At 35.1% G+C, this 18655-nt stretch overlaps 1 protein-coding gene across 2 annotated transcripts in view; it reads right to left on the bottom strand.

The window, feature by feature from the left end:
- NCAPG2 (non-SMC condensin II complex subunit G2) overlaps positions 1-18655 on the bottom strand; it is a 50733-nt gene that overhangs the window by 9061 nt on the left and 23017 nt on the right. Inside the window, exons 11-26 of one of the 2 annotated variants that reach the window (XM_041122720.1) lie at positions 16860-16985; positions 15781-15960; positions 14583-14735; positions 12069-12291; positions 10667-10794; positions 10013-10186; positions 8142-8212; positions 7710-7863; positions 7505-7528; positions 7355-7393; positions 6745-6861; positions 6512-6655; positions 3778-3877; positions 2937-3121; positions 2023-2166; positions 5-108 (exon numbers count right to left, since the gene is read on the bottom strand). In XM_041122720.1, coding sequence (XP_040978654.1) covers positions 5-108; positions 2023-2166; positions 2937-3121; positions 3778-3877; positions 6512-6655; positions 6745-6861; positions 7355-7393; positions 7505-7528; positions 7710-7863; positions 8142-8212; positions 10013-10186; positions 10667-10794; positions 12069-12291; positions 14583-14735; positions 15781-15960; positions 16860-16985 — 2066 coding nt within the window. Of the gene's footprint in view, positions 1-4; positions 109-2022; positions 2167-2936; positions 3122-3777; positions 3878-6511; positions 6656-6744; positions 6862-7354; positions 7529-7709; positions 7864-8141; positions 8213-10012; positions 10187-10666; positions 10795-12068; positions 12292-14582; positions 14736-15780; positions 15961-16859; positions 16986-18655 lie in introns of both variants that reach the window. The other variant, XM_030010271.2, reaches the window with a different exon arrangement.

Raw genomic sequence — 18655 nt, 5'->3', positions numbered from 1 at the left:
TTACCTGACAACACTAACTGACTTCATAATTGTGGCCATTAAACTGCTTGAAAGAGGAGGAAGGTCTGAAATAGTCTTTGGTATAGTTAAGTCTTTTTCACTGGAAGCCTAAAACAGAAAAAAGTCAACAACTGTTGTAAATCACAAAATATATGTATACAGAAAACATCAAAGCAAACATGTATTTCAATAATTACACTAACCAAGACCTATTGTTAAATAATTACAAGAAGCATTCACATGTGTTCTTTGAACAGCCTTAATCCAATTGTCCAAATAAACAAACCAAATTTAAATTAGAAAGGCTAAAACTAAAACAAATAAACAGTATTTGTACCAAGGCAAATATTCTCCACAATTGTTCTGAATAGAAGTTTCATTTAACTAGATTGTTGGTCATTATTTATAAAGGGACAGCCTACTAAACACAAATGAGTAACCTTTGTGTCTCCAAGTTTAAGTGTGCATACCTAATTTCTAAAAATAACTTAGGTTATTAGCTGATTTCCTGTATCAGCTCTTTTTTGTATCAAGTTCTGAATAGCGTGGCAAGTAGTTAGAACTAAATTTTGATTTACTAGTACAATAACCTGGGAGCAGGGAAAACCCTAGCTCAGATGACTTACTGCAATGAACATTCATAATCTATGAGTATGAATCTGCAGTATCATGCAAGTCCATAAACTTTTACTCTGCAGCATCTGTAAAGAGCATGCTGTCATCCCACAGCCCCTCAGCTGATACATTAATATTTGCAGGTGAATCTCTGGTATTGTTTCAGTTCCTTCTGTAACACAGAATCTTAGAAGCAGCTCTGCTGTACTCGGTACTTTCTGGCAACTGTTTATTGCTCTGTTTCTGACATATTTAGCAACCACAGTAAGAGTACAGCCTCTGTTAAAGAACCTCTGCTCATCCTCGTTAGTTCTCAAAGCTTCCAATCTTACTAGCCATACTAGCTTCTAACGCTACATGCATTAGGAACATGCATTGGAAATGTTACCCTTCTCCTTCAAGGACAGTAATGATTCCTTGTACTTTTAGCACATAAAATAACCTGTCTATATATTCTCTTCAGTATTAGAGCTTCTTTCTTTACTTTCCAAAGAAACTCAGAACTGATATTTGGAAATCCTCTAGACAAAAAACAGAGAAACCAAAAAAAAGATGCAGTATGAGAAATGGATCTGTATTGAAGCAGAGAATGCATAAGTGATCAGTGCCAAGCAAGACATCAACCTGCTTTGGAACAGGATTACAGAACCTTAAGGGACAGTTCCAAGAATAGGGAATTGGAATCTTTCAGTGATCAGAAGTTAACTTCTTAAGTTCCCTAATATTGTGTGAGATGAAGTAAGGTAGGTTTAGAACAACATTTTCCTCCTCCTTTCCCTGAGCTTTTATTGCTGAGCACAGCATCATATGGTATGGAACATGCCTTAGGTCTGTTTGGGTCAACTGCCTCAGCTGTGTCCCCTCTCAACCTCTTGCCCACCCCGCAGCCTGCTTACTTTTTTTTAGGGCAGGGGGTGAAGGGAAGAGAGAAAGCCTTGACACTCTGCAAGCACTGTTCAGCAACAGCCAAAACTAACTGGTGTGTCCTCAAGCCCGTTTTAGCCACAAATGCAAACCACAGCACCATAGGGACTGCTGTGAAGAAAGTTAACTCCTTCCCAGCCAGAGCCAGTACAAAAACACATAGAGAGAATATCTCAAAAACCATGTTGTTCATCTCCAACACTCCCTAATTTCTAAATTCTTCTGTCAGAGGCAGATAGTGAACTAAGTATCAGGACAACTCGTTTCTTACATGGCTGTATGCGTAAATCTGAGAGATGCACCATAATATGAAATTAGGGCAAATAAAATTGCCTGTTTGTTCCATGCCAACAGACAGGAAATCTTCACCCGCAGTACAAAGATCACACTTTCTGAACATAGCTCTGTTGTTCCAACATAATGTTTAAAAAGCAGTAAGTGTAATAAAAAAAAAAAAAAAAAAAAAGTCAGCATTAACTTTACCTTCTGTAGCACACAGATTATCTCTGCTACTATTGCACCAAGGAGAGTAGAGAGTACACCTTGGTGAACTGCTGGGCAAGATGAATGCCAGCACTGGACTGCATGTATGAATTCTCCAAGAGGCATTTGAATAGAGTGAATCAACTAAAACCAAAGAAAAACAGATCAGTTTTTTTCAGATTGCTTGAGTATAGTTGAAATATTTCAGCAAGCTTCTCTGTGAAGAAGTGCAGATCACACCTTGAAAGCTATTGACGTATTCTAGTCACCTGGGATCAGAGGGGGAATCAGCAACATGTTTTGGAAGTCTACTCATAAATTTGAAAGAAACAAACAAAACAACAGTTGTAACAAAAAAGAATTGAATGTTTTTCAGAAGTCCTAAAAAGCAGACCATCAAATTTTCCAGAGTGATCCACCCATCTCACTACTGTCTAGTCTCTGCTATACAAGAAGCTAACTTTTCCATGAAGATAGGAGGTTTTGAAGAACTTCAGCACATCATACATATTTTGAAGCTGATATAATTCAGGCAGAAAGAAATAAATAAAATAACGACAATTCCTCCTCCCTCTCAAGGTCATAATATATATATATATATAATAGAATTCTTTGCTCTGGATTGAGAAAGTTCATTTAATTGTGGATAAGGTTAATAACCTATGAGTACTAGCGTAGTCCAGGATCACTGGTAATAGAATGCATTGTTCTCCAATTTACTAGTTTTTCTGTCATGACGAGACCAATGACGTGTAAAAAAAAAAAGGTAACGAGGAAACTTAGAAAATTTAACTGAAAATTTAATCAGATGTCGACTCAAATAACAACCTCGAAGTGTCTAAGTAGAACACGTTTGTGTAAAAAGTACGGATTCATCTACACATTAGGTAGCAATTTCAAGTGTAATATGATACCTGAATCCCTTCTTCCCGCTTTTTCTTCAGTCTACATGCCACACATTCTAAAACTTTCTGGAACACTGTCTGTACAGCATGGAAAAGATTTGCCACTTCATCTGTCTCAGTATTCTGAGTTAAAGAAGCTTCAATAATTTCTTTTAGAGCATACAGTAACAGTGGAGCACAAAAGCCGCCTCTCTCTAGAGAAAGAGATAAATACCATGATATAAAAATTGTAATGAGATTTTCTTCAGGTACAAGCTTAGAATGAAACTCAGTTATAAGTAGCTATAGTTTACAAGTGTAGACAAAATATTTAGTTTCTGAGCATCCTTAGCTGAAATTTTCATACAGTTCAATCAATATTTTAAGTCCAGTGTTCCTTTCAATCCTTGAAGTATAGGGATTAAAATTGCAGATTTCTTCAGGAATTGAGCTCTAGTTCTGTCTGTACTGTAAACTTTCCAAATGTGAGCCAAATTTAAATAGTGCTACAATGTTGTCTCCTAAGCCATACTGATACATATATATATCAATACACATATATCACTTTACATATATATTAAAAACACAATAGAGATATATATATATATAAAACCCTGTGAATTATATAGTAATAACTGGAATCTAAAAGCAAGGAAGAAACATTAGTTTTCAACGCTGACATGGTTTGGGGTTGGTTCTCTTCTCATTTTCAGTTTTCTGAAGAGCTGCCATGACTTTTGACCGTATTATTTGTACTAGCTAGTATAAGCTGTAAACACCTTTTTTTGAGAAACAGACTCCAAAATGCTAAAAGCAACAGTTCTGCTAATATAATATATGGAGATGTTGTTGTTAGTACAAAATATCGTACCTGTTTGTATAACTGAAAGAGCAATATCTAAAAGGTGTGCTTGAAATGTGAGATTTCCAAGGCTAACCATTATGACATCCTTACATACTGCCAGGTAGGCCTAGAAAAGAGATGCAAAACTATATGAGAAACAAAATTTATATAAAGTAACTGTTCTGTAAAACCTAAAAATAATAAAACTATGCAATCTTAGCCAAGTTGCTCTGAAAGCTGGTGCATCTACTTGGAGTTACTCAGTTTGGAACCTTTGAAAAGCAGGAGTTCCATACAGTTTTCCAAATGCTTCCATTGCCCTTGCCTCCAGTCAACACAGTTGCTCAAAAGGCAGTAAATCCTCTATCTTTTTTACTCAGGCTTAGAGCAGAGGCATTGATACTTGACATTTACGGAGGCAGAACACAACATCTTTACCTATCTTGAATAGCAAAATTAAAAGCAGCATAGAAAAAGAGCTTTTCCGTACAGAGACACACACATGTTACATACTAAACAGATTATAATACTAATGTATAGACAGAGTAGTGCTGAGAATTTTTAACCAGTCTATGTATACATGAGCTGGGTTGTTCAAGGACACTGACTGTGACTAAAGTTAGTCCAAATCTTTCCCTTGACCAAAATCTGAAAGGACCCATAGCTCAGTGCTAAAATCCACCTTGGGTTAAGTGATATGTCAGGGGAATGTAACAGAAAACAATTCAAAACTAGCTAAAAACCCCACACATTATGTAATCAAATGCTTTCTGTGAAGGGCAAATAAAGATAAGGGGTAACAGGCACTGTCAGTGATGACACTAGGGTTTGTGTCAGAGGGCCTCTCAGCCCCACTCAACAAATCAGTGGCCTAAAGAGAACGGCCCCCCCAGTGAATCCCTGTCCATAACAGTAAGTGAAAATTGAGTAACAGAGCAAGCAGAGAAGGAAGGGTGAAATGGGAAAGAATGCGATATGTCATGGTGAAAGTGATAGAGAAATGTAAGTGGAAAAAGAAGAGACAACCCAGTCCCCTCTCATATACAACAGTATTAAAGAAGCAGCTGTAATTATTGTATATCATATGGATATTTTGAGACAAACAAGGTCTGCTTTTTATGCCAGCATTGTTACCAAATATAGACTCCAAACAATTAAAAAGCACAATCAATACCTCATTCCAAACAAAAACAGTATACATGGTGAGAAGCAGATAGGAGCTGCTTAACAAGCATGTGGCTTATTACAGGAGATGCAAGAGGCCTGGATTCTCTTCTTGACTTCCAGACAAGTCACATCAGTCTTTACACCTCAGTTTCTTCTCTGGAAATAATGATGCAAATGGACTTTAAGATCTACTAGTAAAAATCATTGTGTTTCATTATTGGCTAGTCAAGTAATATGTCAGATGGGTTTACAGTGACAACTGCCTATCTTATTGCTTGTCAATAAAGTTTCGTTTTCATTTTGTATTCAAACCTAGGAAATTGATCATAAACAGTCTGGTAATGCTGGTAAAGTTTCCCTATTTTGTGTCTTGTCTTTCTATAAGGTTAAGTTCTGTGCCTCCAAACTTTTGAAAAATAGCCACAAAAGAGTTATGATATGGATACTAAATTTTTCATTCGGAGACAAGAGACAGTAGCATATAAAACACACAAGAAACCTGTACCAGGAACAACTACAACACTTGTTTGAGAGTTTACTATCTCTTTATATATTTCAAAAAGCCATTTGGCTGCAGCAGCAGGACCTAGTACAAGACTGATCTCCTCTTTATTAAATTTCCAGGTAACTCACACCATACCTCTCTGCTGACTTCCAAAGATACGTTCTGTGGGACCTAGCACTACAATGAAGCATACTGAATTCCTCAGAACATAATTTTGTTTCTTTTGGGAAAGCAGGAAGGAAAGAAAGAAAGGAAGGAAGGAAGCAAGCAAGCAAACATGATTAGATCTAAATCCTCTCTCATAATCACACCACCTTCCTGGTCCTCTAAGTCATCCTCTATTGTGCTATTCAACACAATATATGCAGCTGCAGTGATTCTGTCATTTCCAGGCCTTCTACGCTACAGAAGAACAGGCTATTAAGTGCTAGCATACCATGCAACTACACCCTTGTTTTCAGCAATTAATTTTCTTCTCCTTTTCAGAACTGAGATTCAGTGACAATCTTAACTCTATGTTAATGCACTTTTCATAAAACAGCATAAACATTACCTTTATTTAATATAGGGGATGAGGGACCAAGGACAAGAATTACTTGTTAGAAACCTAAAGTTTGGGACACCCAGGTTTCATTGCCTGCTGTGCCAGAAATTTCTTGAGTGGGTATTTTCACAAGTGTGAAACGTGAAACATGTTCCATCCTCACTTCAACAGATATGATGAGAATATATATTATGCACTGGTAAGTGAAAAAAGTCTAGATAAGAACAAGGTATTGTTGAGTCCAGCTACTTGATTTAATTGCTAGGGTATGTGCAATTATATTTATATATTTTTATATTTATATAACATAAAGGTGATAACTAAACTCAAAGCAATTAAAAAAAAAAAGTGTGTGACTTTAAGCAATCAAAGGAAGAGCAAAAGCACAAAACTGTAACCTCAGAACAATCAGGACTGTGTTTCATTAGCTCATTCACTTGCTGGGCTCCAAAAACACCAGTGCACTGTTTGTCAGTATACGATTGCTACATATATGGTTTTTAAGATTAGCAGCAGTTTGATTTATGTTATAAGAGACCTCTAACCTGGATAATTAATTCAGAAACAATATTGTGTTTTGAAATGTCATCCTCTTGATCACTTGCTAGTATAAAAGGTACAACTTGACTTTCTATCCAAGCACCTGCCTCCTTCAGAAGTGAGAGATAATCTTTTCCTTCTTCAGAAAACTGGAAAAAAAATAATATAGAAGTTTACCAATTATTTCCTTATACTGTCAACTGTAACTCCAGCTTATACTGAAAAGGTATAACCATACCTTGTTCTGAAGATGAATACTCAACCTGCAAAAGAGGCTGAAGGCTCTTAGGCCAATTGCTTGATTGCAGCTACCAGAACCTGCATCAGTTGCTTTCAGAATTGAGCCAAGAACCTCCTAAAATATCAAGGTTTACATTTATATTTTCCAGAAAATCCTTTGAAATGTTTCTTTTCTTAACAGCTTTAAACAAAAGTTTAAGAAAACCCAAACACACACACAAAAAATCCCAACCCCCCAAAAAACAACAGGTACACTTTCAATTACTTTCATTTTGCAATGCCATAACTCATTTTCAGACTATCCCTTATATGTACATTCCAAAAGTCAGGTGCCTTAAAAATGCTCAACACTAGATCACAAAAATTTTGAGATACCTAAAAATAACAAGCTGGTTAAAATCTGCCATCGATAAACAATTCTGAACTAATACACTTCTAGTTTAGAATATTTGTTTGAAGTACAAATCAAAAGGAAGACCTTTTTATAGAGGGGAAGAGGGGATCATGAATCTTATTTATTTATTCTTGCAGGCCTTTAATTAGACTCAGGCAATGTATGATGTTAAGCACTCTTTTATAAACACTTTTTATGGTAAGGAGAATACTACCTTTGCAGCACTGAGAATTTTCAAAAGCTTCTTCAGTTTCTTTTTAGGAACAGAGAGTAGGCAAGTACGATTAACAGGATGAGTCAATAAATATTCAATGTAATCAATTGCTAATTCTGGCTTCGATTCATGTGTTACATGGATACGTACTCGTCGTTCAGATGTTTTAATACTCTAAATAAGAAAGCACAAAACCAGTACCATACTGTTAGTATCTTACTTCACAACTAACTCCAAAGCAGAATAATATGGCATTAAAGAGGCTGCTTCTAGTAAAAAAAAAAAGAAAAAAAGCATGATGCCTTTATGTAACCTAGCAATTTCTTAATTCTTTGACATATATGCATATGCACACCTTTCTTGCAGTTAGCGTGTCAGACAACCAATCACAGGCTAATTCCAAAACATGTCCTACTTGACCCCAGCGACACATGCAGTCTATCAGGGGAGAATATTTGCTTCGGTCAGCTCCATTGTCAATATTTCTGAGTCTGGAGATCACACCACAGCTTAAAAGAAAACAGACGAACAAACAAAAAGTGATGCATTAGCTTTACATTCATAAGTGCAGAAATAATTCAAAGAAAAGCAACCAGTATAATATCAAAAAAGATTCACTAATGGCTCAAAGACATATTTGCACCTCACAAATTTTACTAACTTATCGAATTTGTTTAGTGGATTAATTTATCCAAATGGGCATTTAATACATCAAGTTGTGAAAAATTAACAAATACAGTCAAGAAGAGATTTCTTGTCATTCATATGTTGGATTTAAAAATAGTACCTGAATGTAGGAATAGCAGCAGGGGGCAAAAAGGATGCCAGAATAACCAATGGAGTCATGCAACGCTCATCCTAGGATAAAAAAAGTACACTATATGATGTACATGTACAGGCATACACATGCACACAAAACTAAAGAGAGTACTGAAAAAGAATGATTAAATTATCTCAGATTAAGGATTTCCCTTTTTTCACTAGAAATGGAATGAAAGAAGCTCATAACAACATGTGGCTTGCAATCTGAAACTCCTGATTTCTATTCTCAGAGGTCAATTATCAATTATCTTATCATTCAGCTTTCTGACAAACTGTCAGAACAACTATCTTGAATAATTATGGCTCCATTAGATTAATAACCATTGCAAAAGAAATAACAGCTCTAGCTTACTTTTTTTTTTCTAGTAGTGGCTAATATTTAATTGCATAATCATGACACCATCTAACTCCTCTCAAGTAACTAGTGCCTTAAGTGAATATTCATTCACATTAGAAATTTATAAAAAAGACTCTGAAGGAAAGGATGCTTATATAACAATGGTGATGTGAAATGCACTGTAAGTCATTACAACACATCATAATACAAGGTCTAGACCATGACATAGTCTCACTCGGGTTATACAGAAACCAATCTATGTGAAAGACTCTTCAAAAATAGTACATCTGTATGTCCAAGCTTCATGAATGCAATCAAATGAAATTATTACCTAAGACATTTGAAGATCTAAAACCTTTTAAAGATGATTTTTAAAAGAACATTTCAAAATATATTTGTAGCTTTTCAGGAAAGAGACATGCTGCTTCAATCTGTAGTCTTTTAGAAACTAAGCCTCTGATGACAGGTCTTTTTAGATCCAAGCTGCTGCTTACTCACTGATATTCCTACAGTGAGTAAGCAGCTTGGATCTAAAAAGACCTGTCAAAGCTGGATACCTTGCTTGCTCACCAGAACCTTTCAGGAGGGATGTTACATCCTCTACTAAAAAAGATTTGGAATGTCTCTGACAACTTCCAAATGCTATCAGGGTAGAAAGACCATTTGGTCTATCTGTGCTGCAGAATATTATGTAACAATGAATTGCTTTCCACGCCCTGATTATCTAAAGCAAACTTGAATGTTCTTAAGTATAACAGCCAGCATAACTCAGTATACTTCAGCATAAAAACCATAAACAAAAAGACGTCCAGTAGATAATCCTTCCAAATGCACTACAGGGTGCAGCAGATACTATTAGCCACTATCAAAAGATAACAATCTGAAGAATAACACTAGAACAATTAAACAGATCAAGGAGACTGAAAACATGAAAATGACTGATTTTAATTAATTGCTTGTATCAAACCCAAACAATAAATAAGTGCATCAAAAGGTTGTTAGAGTAGAATCAACTTAGCAGAAATCAATCACAAGAAAGTGAAAAAGGAGCTTCAGCTGCTTCAGCTGACTGTTCCAGCAGCTGGATGACAATAAGAAGTGGTGGTGGTGGAAGAGTTTGGGGGGAGCAGGTAGAAAAACATGTAGACTGTCACATACACTGAGTATTTATGCTGAAATGGTACATTTTCAGTTACTGATTTCCAGAAGTTCTAAAAACATTCAAAAGAACAGAATCCCACAAAAACATTACAAGGAGAGCGATTTATTGTATAAGTATTTCTATGTTGACTATTTAGATAATGGTTCATCAGTCAGATATTGCAATTGGAGAATAGCTTCTACCCATTTGTGGCATTCCAAGAAACTTGCTATTGTTTATGGTTTATAGCAACAATGAAAAGGAGTACTTAATGCCATGAAAATAGATAAAAGACATAACACATGAAAGCATCTGAAGAAATACTAAGCACTTACAGGAAAATCTAGGCTTTCTTTACCTTAAATACTTTAAAATATTCAGGAAGTACAGAAGCAAATTTTCTGATAGCATAATCTTTGGCATCTTCATTGTGATCTAGTGCTTTGTGGATGCTTCTCCAGAGAATTACAGTAATCTCCAATAAACTTGCCATGCTGGCCACATCATTTATTGACAACACATTATTCAACACCTGAAATACAAACACTTAGATGATATTACCTATTATATTCTCAAATATAAATTTAGGTTAAAATAAGGTTTCAAAAAAACCTGAAAAATCCTTCTCTTCTTTTCACAAAGGCATAGTGTTTGTTGTAGAACATGAACTCTACGATTCAATCTTACTCTACATATATAACTTGAGTCATCTTGTGACATTAATTTTTTGAATAATTTAACTGCAAAACCAAACCAATTTATAATTGGTACTAGAATTAAGGAAGTATTCATTCAAAATATGCTTCATATTCCTATCTTATTCTAGCTACTTCACCAAATTTCTGCTATTGAAGGGCATGAAAACACCGTAATGGCAGTTCTCCCCTTCTAATTCCACAGATGCCCAAATGCATTCCTTTAGATTTCTGTCGAATCATTAACTGCCTATGTCTCCAATTAAGCACCACAGAAAAAAAGTTAGCAGAGCTTATCATAAAGTGGACTTTCTTACACTTGTATTCTCCTTTTCACTTTCATCATCATTGTCATCATGATCACCGTCACTATCATGAAGACTCTCTTTCATTGCTTTCTGGATGCAGGCATTCAAGCAGCGCCGAATAGTAAGCATCAATTTAGCTACATTTAAATATAATAAGAATAAATTAGACATTTACTTTTTTTTTAAGAATGTTGCTAGTAAATACTTCTAAGTGTAATGCTGGAAAGCCAGTCTGAAAAAGCAGGCAACAGAACCAGAAATAACTAGGAAAAAAAGAAAAAATTTCCTGGTAAAAGGAAATGGAAAAATGTGAAAATGTTTTATATTCTCAAGTATGAAGAAGAAACTGCAACATTATCATCAGGCTCTGTAATTTTATTGTTAAAAAAGTCTACCAAAAAAACCAAACCACAACCACCACCTTATCAAATCAGGATCAGAGGAAGTTCCCACAATGCCTGCATTCATCTGGCATAGCTATTAATTTAATGACCTATGTTCAATAATACATCCCCTACAATGTCAATTCCAATTATTTATAAAAGATGTAGTAGCCTAACCATTGCACTCCTTAATGAGGAGCTCATCTCTAGATAAAAGTGAAAGGGTTATGTCCACTCTGGTGAAAGTATGACTACAGTCAGTATGTATGAAATACATAGTCAGAAAGCATGAAATACACTAGCACATGTTATTTCAAAACTACCTTACCAAGGTAATCAGTCACAGGGCAACACCTTGGGCATTTTACCCAAGTCACTCCATGCTAACTACTTCGTTTTTACAGTATCAGAACACCCCTGAAACAGAATTTTCCCGATTTAACTTGGTTCAGTAGCACATTTATAAAAAGCAGCTATACTCTGTGCAGCACATACCCTTTTCACTGAAAGTTTCTGAAGCTTTTAATAGGAAGGAGGGCTTTTTAGATTTTCTTTGAGCAACTTGAAAATACTACTGATCCACAAATCCCAGATAATCAGATTATCAGACATAAATATTTTTCACCTTCTATAGAATCTTCCACATAAAGATCTCAAGTCACTTGAGGCACCAGGGTATTTTATTTCACTATTTCTGCATGATAAATAAATATCAACTCACATAGTTTTAAGGTACATGTGAGGAGAAAGCAGAAAAGAGAGACCAGATAACAACACCGGCTAGAAAGTATAGTACAGCACCGAAGAGCAGAAATGAAAAGCTTTGGTCCCTTCATTGTTGAAAAAGCTTATGACTGTTGTCAGCAGGGTTCATTGCTGGTGTCAAGAATTTCAAAAACTACAAGCTAATGTTATACTGAAAACAAAAGATCTAGCAACAAAGTACCACTGTTAGAGAAAAAATTTAAAAAGCAATTACATGGTGTGATATCAGTATTTCCAAAGATTCATAAGGTTTTGTACATTACCTATATTGGTGGGGGCAGTATATTCATAAGCATATTGATAGAACTTTCTAGCTGCTGCTGAATTCATCTGGATTAGAGCAACACAGCGCTCACACCACACATCCTCAGGTTGGTCAACGGGAAAGAAAGAGTTGAATAGGAGATTCACTATGCGTCGTGACACAGGCCGTGAATCAACTTCAAGACGACTCAGAAGATGCTCCATGGGACAGATTTTCCAGAACTTTTTAAAGCAAGAAAAAGGTAATAAAGGAGTTAAAAAAAAAAGAGGAAAAACCAATCATCTTTATTAAGTGTTGTCCACATCAAAAGTCTCAAGAAATATAAATAGCATTTATTAGCAAAGCATGAGCATTTTTAATTTTTACCAAAATACCAGCATTTACTTGAGGACACATATTGCTGCAACAATGCTACTTTACTGTTCTGACGCACCTCTAAATCTCCCGGTATCTCTGACAGATTGGTAAAATTCTAGTTCAAGCAATTCCAGCTCAATATACCTGCAATGCTAATGCAATTCCATAGATATAGGGAAGAATTATTTACTCTACAAGGATTATCACCACAAAACATAATTATTTGTCATTTTGTGCTATGTTTCATATTCTCGTCATAGGACAAAGTAAGACCCAGCTACCTACAAGTATGGCATACATCCTAAAAACCTGTATAGATCAAGATCCTTTCAAAACCATCCCAAACCATAAGTGCATCCCATTGTTAGCAGAGCTCTAGCTTATCTGAACACAGTAATTGAAGGCTATTTTATTCAGAAAGAACAAACAGCTTGTTATGCCACCCACATACTCTAATTCTACTCACATTTGTAATTTTTGTGAGAAGATCTTGAATTAATTATGCTATGCACTTTCAGACTAAAAAAAACCCCAAAACCCCCAAAATAGGGTTTCTTGGCATTGAAAAATGTTATTTTATTCTTGAGTAGAAATATTTGCAGCAGCTAATTACCCCGTGATTTCAAACTATGGGCATCCCTACTAGAATTATCATAAAAAGAGGGTCCTTGGAGTAAGCATTAAAGTAATCTGAGGATTTACCAGAGATACATATTACAGTTTTTAAATAAATAGGAAGTTACTGACAAAAACATCTAACATTTACGAAGATTATTTTTTTCTTTTTTTCTTTTTTTTTCTTTTATGTAACCTGATCCTTCCTTTAGAAGATCTAAATCTTTTACTACATAAAATCAAAGCACAGAGTGGAGCGAAAGTATCATTATGCCTCCCATTTATCTTGTCTTCTGAGCATATTTTGGGGAATTTGGAAGGTACTTAGGCGGTGTAATATCAATATATGTCTTTGAGGTCCTGTCATCAAAGCTGGAATGCACACATTTGGGAAGTAGGTAATTCTTGTGTTAGGTATAGATGTGTTCCTTGAGCACTGAAGCCTTAACAATCTGACAAACCAAGTATTTATTTAATTCTCTCCTGAACAACAGAGATACATACCTCTGACTCCACATAGTGTACATGCCTAGCACAAGATAAGCATGTCCTAATAATTAGGCTTAGCAAGAGACAAAAACATGATTAAAATAAAATATAAAGTTGAAATTAGTGAACCATTAACAGCAGAGAGTGGAGAAAGAGCTCAAGGATGCTATAATGCCTAAGGCTGGACAGTATCACCCTAAGTAAGAGTACACAGCAGAACACAAAGTTCGTTCAAAATCACTATTAAAGAATACCAAAATCCCGAGGACATGCCCACAAAAGACAAATAGAAATTGTAAAAATAGGTGAATAAAAGTAAAAAAGCAATTTGGTAAAGGCATTAAGCATTTAGAAGGCAAGAGATTCCTGATTTGAGCTAGCCAGCTGGAAGGAAGTGTGGCTCTACCTACTGCTCTGCCCTAGCACGGCCACGAGAGGGCAGGGAAGACAGAAACATGCTGAGAAAAATATCTGCTGAGTGCTTGTGATACCAGCAGCCACTGAGAAAAAGCTGGCAAGCACAGAGCAGCCACCGGACCTACTAATCATCCCAAACGAGTCAAAAATGTGGGGGAAAAGGAGAAGACTGTACCTGGCTAAACTAAAAAGCAAACTTTCCAGCATGCCTATAAAATCTCCAGACACAGTACTATGTCCTATGGTTAATTTTTCCATGACGAACAGCTGTGGAAAGGTTGAAAGCTCACCAGGACTAGTCACAATTTCTTTCTTTATCTATTTTTAAAGATTTTTCATGGACACCATGATTTCAGTAGAATTCACAAAATCACTGGAAAGAAGTACTTCTATACTACAACCTTTAAAATGGACAGAAGTGACTGACAGCAACAGAATCCACAAGTCTTAGAATAAACTCACTTATATGCTTAAGTATATGAAGAAGGGAAAACCTGAAATTAAGCGTATTACCACATTAAGCATGTATTTTTTCCTTTCAGGTATAGTGCAGTAGTTTCAAAACATACTTTTTTTTTAAATAAATGCCTTGATTTTATCTCCTTCTTGCTACTTATCATATCACTTATCCTACCTTTGCAGCCTTGGTAGCCTTAATTTTCAGCAGCATATCAACAAAAGCCACTCGCACTTTCTCTGAATTGTCATGAAGACTGTGTTTGACTGCAGGCAGGAGCTGTTCCAGAAATGGATGACTTAGTTTGTTGTCCAAAATTATTGGTAGACACTGCAAGAAAAAAAAAGTTTATGCTAAAAAAAAAATAAAATAAAGAGTAGACATGAAAAAAGATGTAGCTAAACATTGTTGAACAGGACCATGACACTTCTAAGGTGAAATTAAGTAGGGACAGAGACTGTGCGTGCATATTTTTCTTGTAATATTCTTTAGTGGAAATTGCTACAGTTATTTTAAATGTCCAGTGAACTGTGTTCAGTGAACTCATTTCAGCTGAAGCAGCTTCAGATCTACACTGAGGCCACAGTCTTGCCTTCTACCTGAGGGCACAGCATCAAGTACTTTTTTGTGGTAGCAATACTAGCTCCCTAAACTGCTGATTTCAGATTAAAAAATAAGTCTTTTTTTAAATCAGTTATTTTTAAATCAGCACTTTTAGCTTATCCAGTATAGACCCACATGGAGCTGTAGTGGAGCAAGTGAGTATTAACATGAAGATAGCTCCAACTTAAGGCTGAGTTGACACATACACAAAATTTTTAAGTGAAAATACATCTTAGGGAGTTCATTTTTCTGTCCAAGCTATTAGTTATCTACCAGATGCCAGAAAGATGCAGATGAACTAATCCTAACATACTGAACAATGCACAGGAAGATGGCATTCCCAGAGAAACAGTATGTAATTATATTCATCCAAACCTCAGAAACACAAGATGGGGTACAAAATCATAACATAATTGTGCATGTCTTGGGATGGTGTAAAACCAGTGACACAGAAACATACTGGAACCTGCCTGCATACCTTTTCAAGTCTAAGCATAATTTCTAACAGCTAAAATAACTAAATTATCAGGTCCAAACAATGTATATAAGACTGGAAATGCAAAGTGGTTGAGAGTCACAAAGCCAAACAGTCACTAATGTGCGGCTTTTATAAAACGTGTACAAAACTTGCATGTGTTAGGAAATCTATTGCCTAAGTAATTTGCAGAATAAGTAATTTCCTTCACTTAAAGTGGCCTATACTAGAAACCTGTGCATCAAGTAAAATGTAAAAATGGCAATCATGATTTAAAATTTAGAGAAAAAGATTTACTTTAAAAACAGAGCATCGAACATCAGCAGATGTTATATCACATGTCAGCTCTCCAATTAGTTTTTTTAAAAGATCAGCAAGAAGTGTTGGAGGAATCATCTCCCAGTATTTGGAAGTTATCTGAGTAACTCCGAGTATCCCTGTAGAGCGGACAACTGGATGAGGGTCTTCTAAGAGACTCTAAACCAAACAGAAGAATAATGTGAGTATATATATTATTGTGACTTTACTGCTCTTTGACATTAACCTATCATAAACAAATAGCATTCCATTACCTTTTAATCATTATGCAAATTGTCATACTATGAAAGAACTGTAACATGAATATTCCCTCAAAACATTTTATGATGAAGCAAACTAGGAAATTTAAATCAGAAGCAATATTAAGACAAATATTGGCCAATTTTTTTTTAATTGGACTTGTGAAATAGTTTTTTTAAAAATAGCTCATATTAAGTCTTGCATCTGTGACTTAAGAATATTTCGACTTCTATTTACATATGAGTTTACACAGGCCACTGTTTCTATGCAACAATATAAAAACTTTGAAATTTATTCAATTATCTGATGTTTACATTTTTAAAGACCATACTCAGGATTTCCCAAGCATTTTCTTAATGAAAATACTATGTCCATTCTCACCCATCTAGACTGGTAAAGAGGTTTTTAGGTTGTTATCCTCATTACACTTCATTTCAGAAGTATTTAATAATATAGTACTAAACTTCCATTGAATGCTTACATATTAAAGCTTTCTTTACCAATCCTAGGTTAAGTAAGGATCAAGATCCATTACTCATGCATCTAGCCTTTCAAAAGCATCCTTCATTCACAGATTAATAAATAACAATCCCAAATATTTCGTTTTCAGAGTTGAAAATGGTGCATGTCATCTGTTGTCAACATACTACAGAAATTTAAAATATTAGTTTATTTTTGTATTTTCTGCATCACAGGCCTGTATTTACCTATGAACACTATCCAGAAATTCCATAAATTTTAATTGCATCAACAGCTTATTTTTGAGTTAGCTTTGATTAAAGTTTCATTTTTAACATTTTAGTTTCATTAAAACTTACAAAAAGTTCGTCAAACTGTTTCTGAATTTCATTGTCCATCTCTTCAGTGTTAAAACGGGGATCACGAACAGGAAAAGCATCAACAAACAAAAATGCTGCATTTGATCGAACTTCTGAGTTTCTGGCCTGTTACAATAAAGGAAAAAATATTTTTTCAGTTAAGTACAGACTGTTAATATCAAAAGGCATATCCTGTCAAATACTGCTCTCCAAACACTTTTAGCAAGTTAGTGTTTTTAATTAAGTAGATGGAAGAGATGAATTTTTAAATGTATGGAAGAACTTATATTAACACATGATTTTTTTTTTACCTTACATTTCTGCCCATTCAGTAAAACCTGAGTTATTAGTACAATCAGCTTTCAAAGCATATCAACTTCAGTGACCCTGAAGAGTCACAGTCAGAGCCCTTCTGCTTTCTGTAATGCTGAATAAATTAAAAGCAGTTGGGATTTCACTTGGTCACCTTAAAGCTTCTCTTCATAATACAAGAATCTTGAATTCAAGCAGACTGAATTAATTAAATCACCTGTCAAGAGACAGGTGATTTAATTGAAAAGCTCAAGCCTATTTCTTCAAGAAAACAGTATTTAGAAACTAAGTACCAGCAAGCCTAGAGAGTATCTTATCCAACGTAAACATATTCAGTTCTGCATCCATGCACATAAGTAATAGGACCATGTTCTGAGCTCCAGGCAGCTCATCAAAAATCTAAGGCAAGCCTCATAACCCTCAGACGTTTTACCATTTGTAATAGTTTTCAGTGTGTTACACTACACATTTCGCTGGTTGTAGAGCCCCAAATGTAAAGAAAAATGAAAAAAGTGTATATTTAGACACTCAGTCAGTGAAAAATAATTGGCCCTGTGGACTTTTAAAGGATAGAAAAAGAGAGCAGGCAATGAAATGAAGGTGAAATTCAAGGTATCTGAGGTAGAAAACTGAAATCTAACCATCAGACTACATTTTATTTATCAAAGACAGCAGTGCAATGATAAGAGCCTGTGCTGACTTCTCTTGGAAGGAAGGGGGAAGGAAGGATTTTGCTTATATTTTCATTCCAAGTTAAAACAAACAAATGTGTATATATATATATGAGACTATATATATATACAGTGTAATAAAACAAGCAAAGTTGGCTTAATTTTAACAGCAAGATAAGAGACAGTTCAGGGAACCTCCTGACTATTCTAATCATCCAATTTTCTCCTTTCCTTGTCATAAGAGACATTCAGATCAAAGGCAGGGAAAAGAAAAATGCGGATAACCTTGCAATATTTAGACCTAAATAAGCTAATGGCAAATAAAAAGAGAAAAACCACAAAAGAAATGAGCAACAATTACTTCATTTACAATTTATTTCGTATTTCCCTTCTAGACTCATCCTCATATGGTGTGTCACATCTCTGGGTAGAACCAAAAAATTCCAACTTCTTTGAGCCAACAAAATTAACAGCAATTCTAAATTTAATACTACGAAGGCAAATAAAGCCCATATATACACTCTCTAGTTAGGGACTTCTGTTTTACTTTATTTTATTTAACACGGATAATACAAACAGACTAAAAGTGAAACGATGATAATTCTTAACACAATCCTATAGAGCTGTAGAAAATCCTTTAACTTTGAGCTTGTCTATATTGAAGAATTAATGCATAACAAGCCAATATGTGAATTCAGGGTGAAATAGTTCTTCTGCACTAATATTTCATCTGAAAATTAATTCAAGTATGGTTTTGTGCAATAACCTAGACCTTGTCTACCATGGCCATTCCAGAAAGTTGAATTTCATAAA

This window comes from Aquila chrysaetos, chromosome 3 (assembly GCF_900496995.4).
Source record: "Aquila chrysaetos chrysaetos chromosome 3, bAquChr1.4, whole genome shotgun sequence".
In the NCBI taxonomy this organism is placed as follows: domain Eukaryota; kingdom Metazoa; phylum Chordata; class Aves; order Accipitriformes; family Accipitridae; genus Aquila; species Aquila chrysaetos.
The sequence above is the reverse complement of the archived record's forward strand: the minus strand, read 5'-3'. Positions and strand labels throughout refer to the sequence as shown.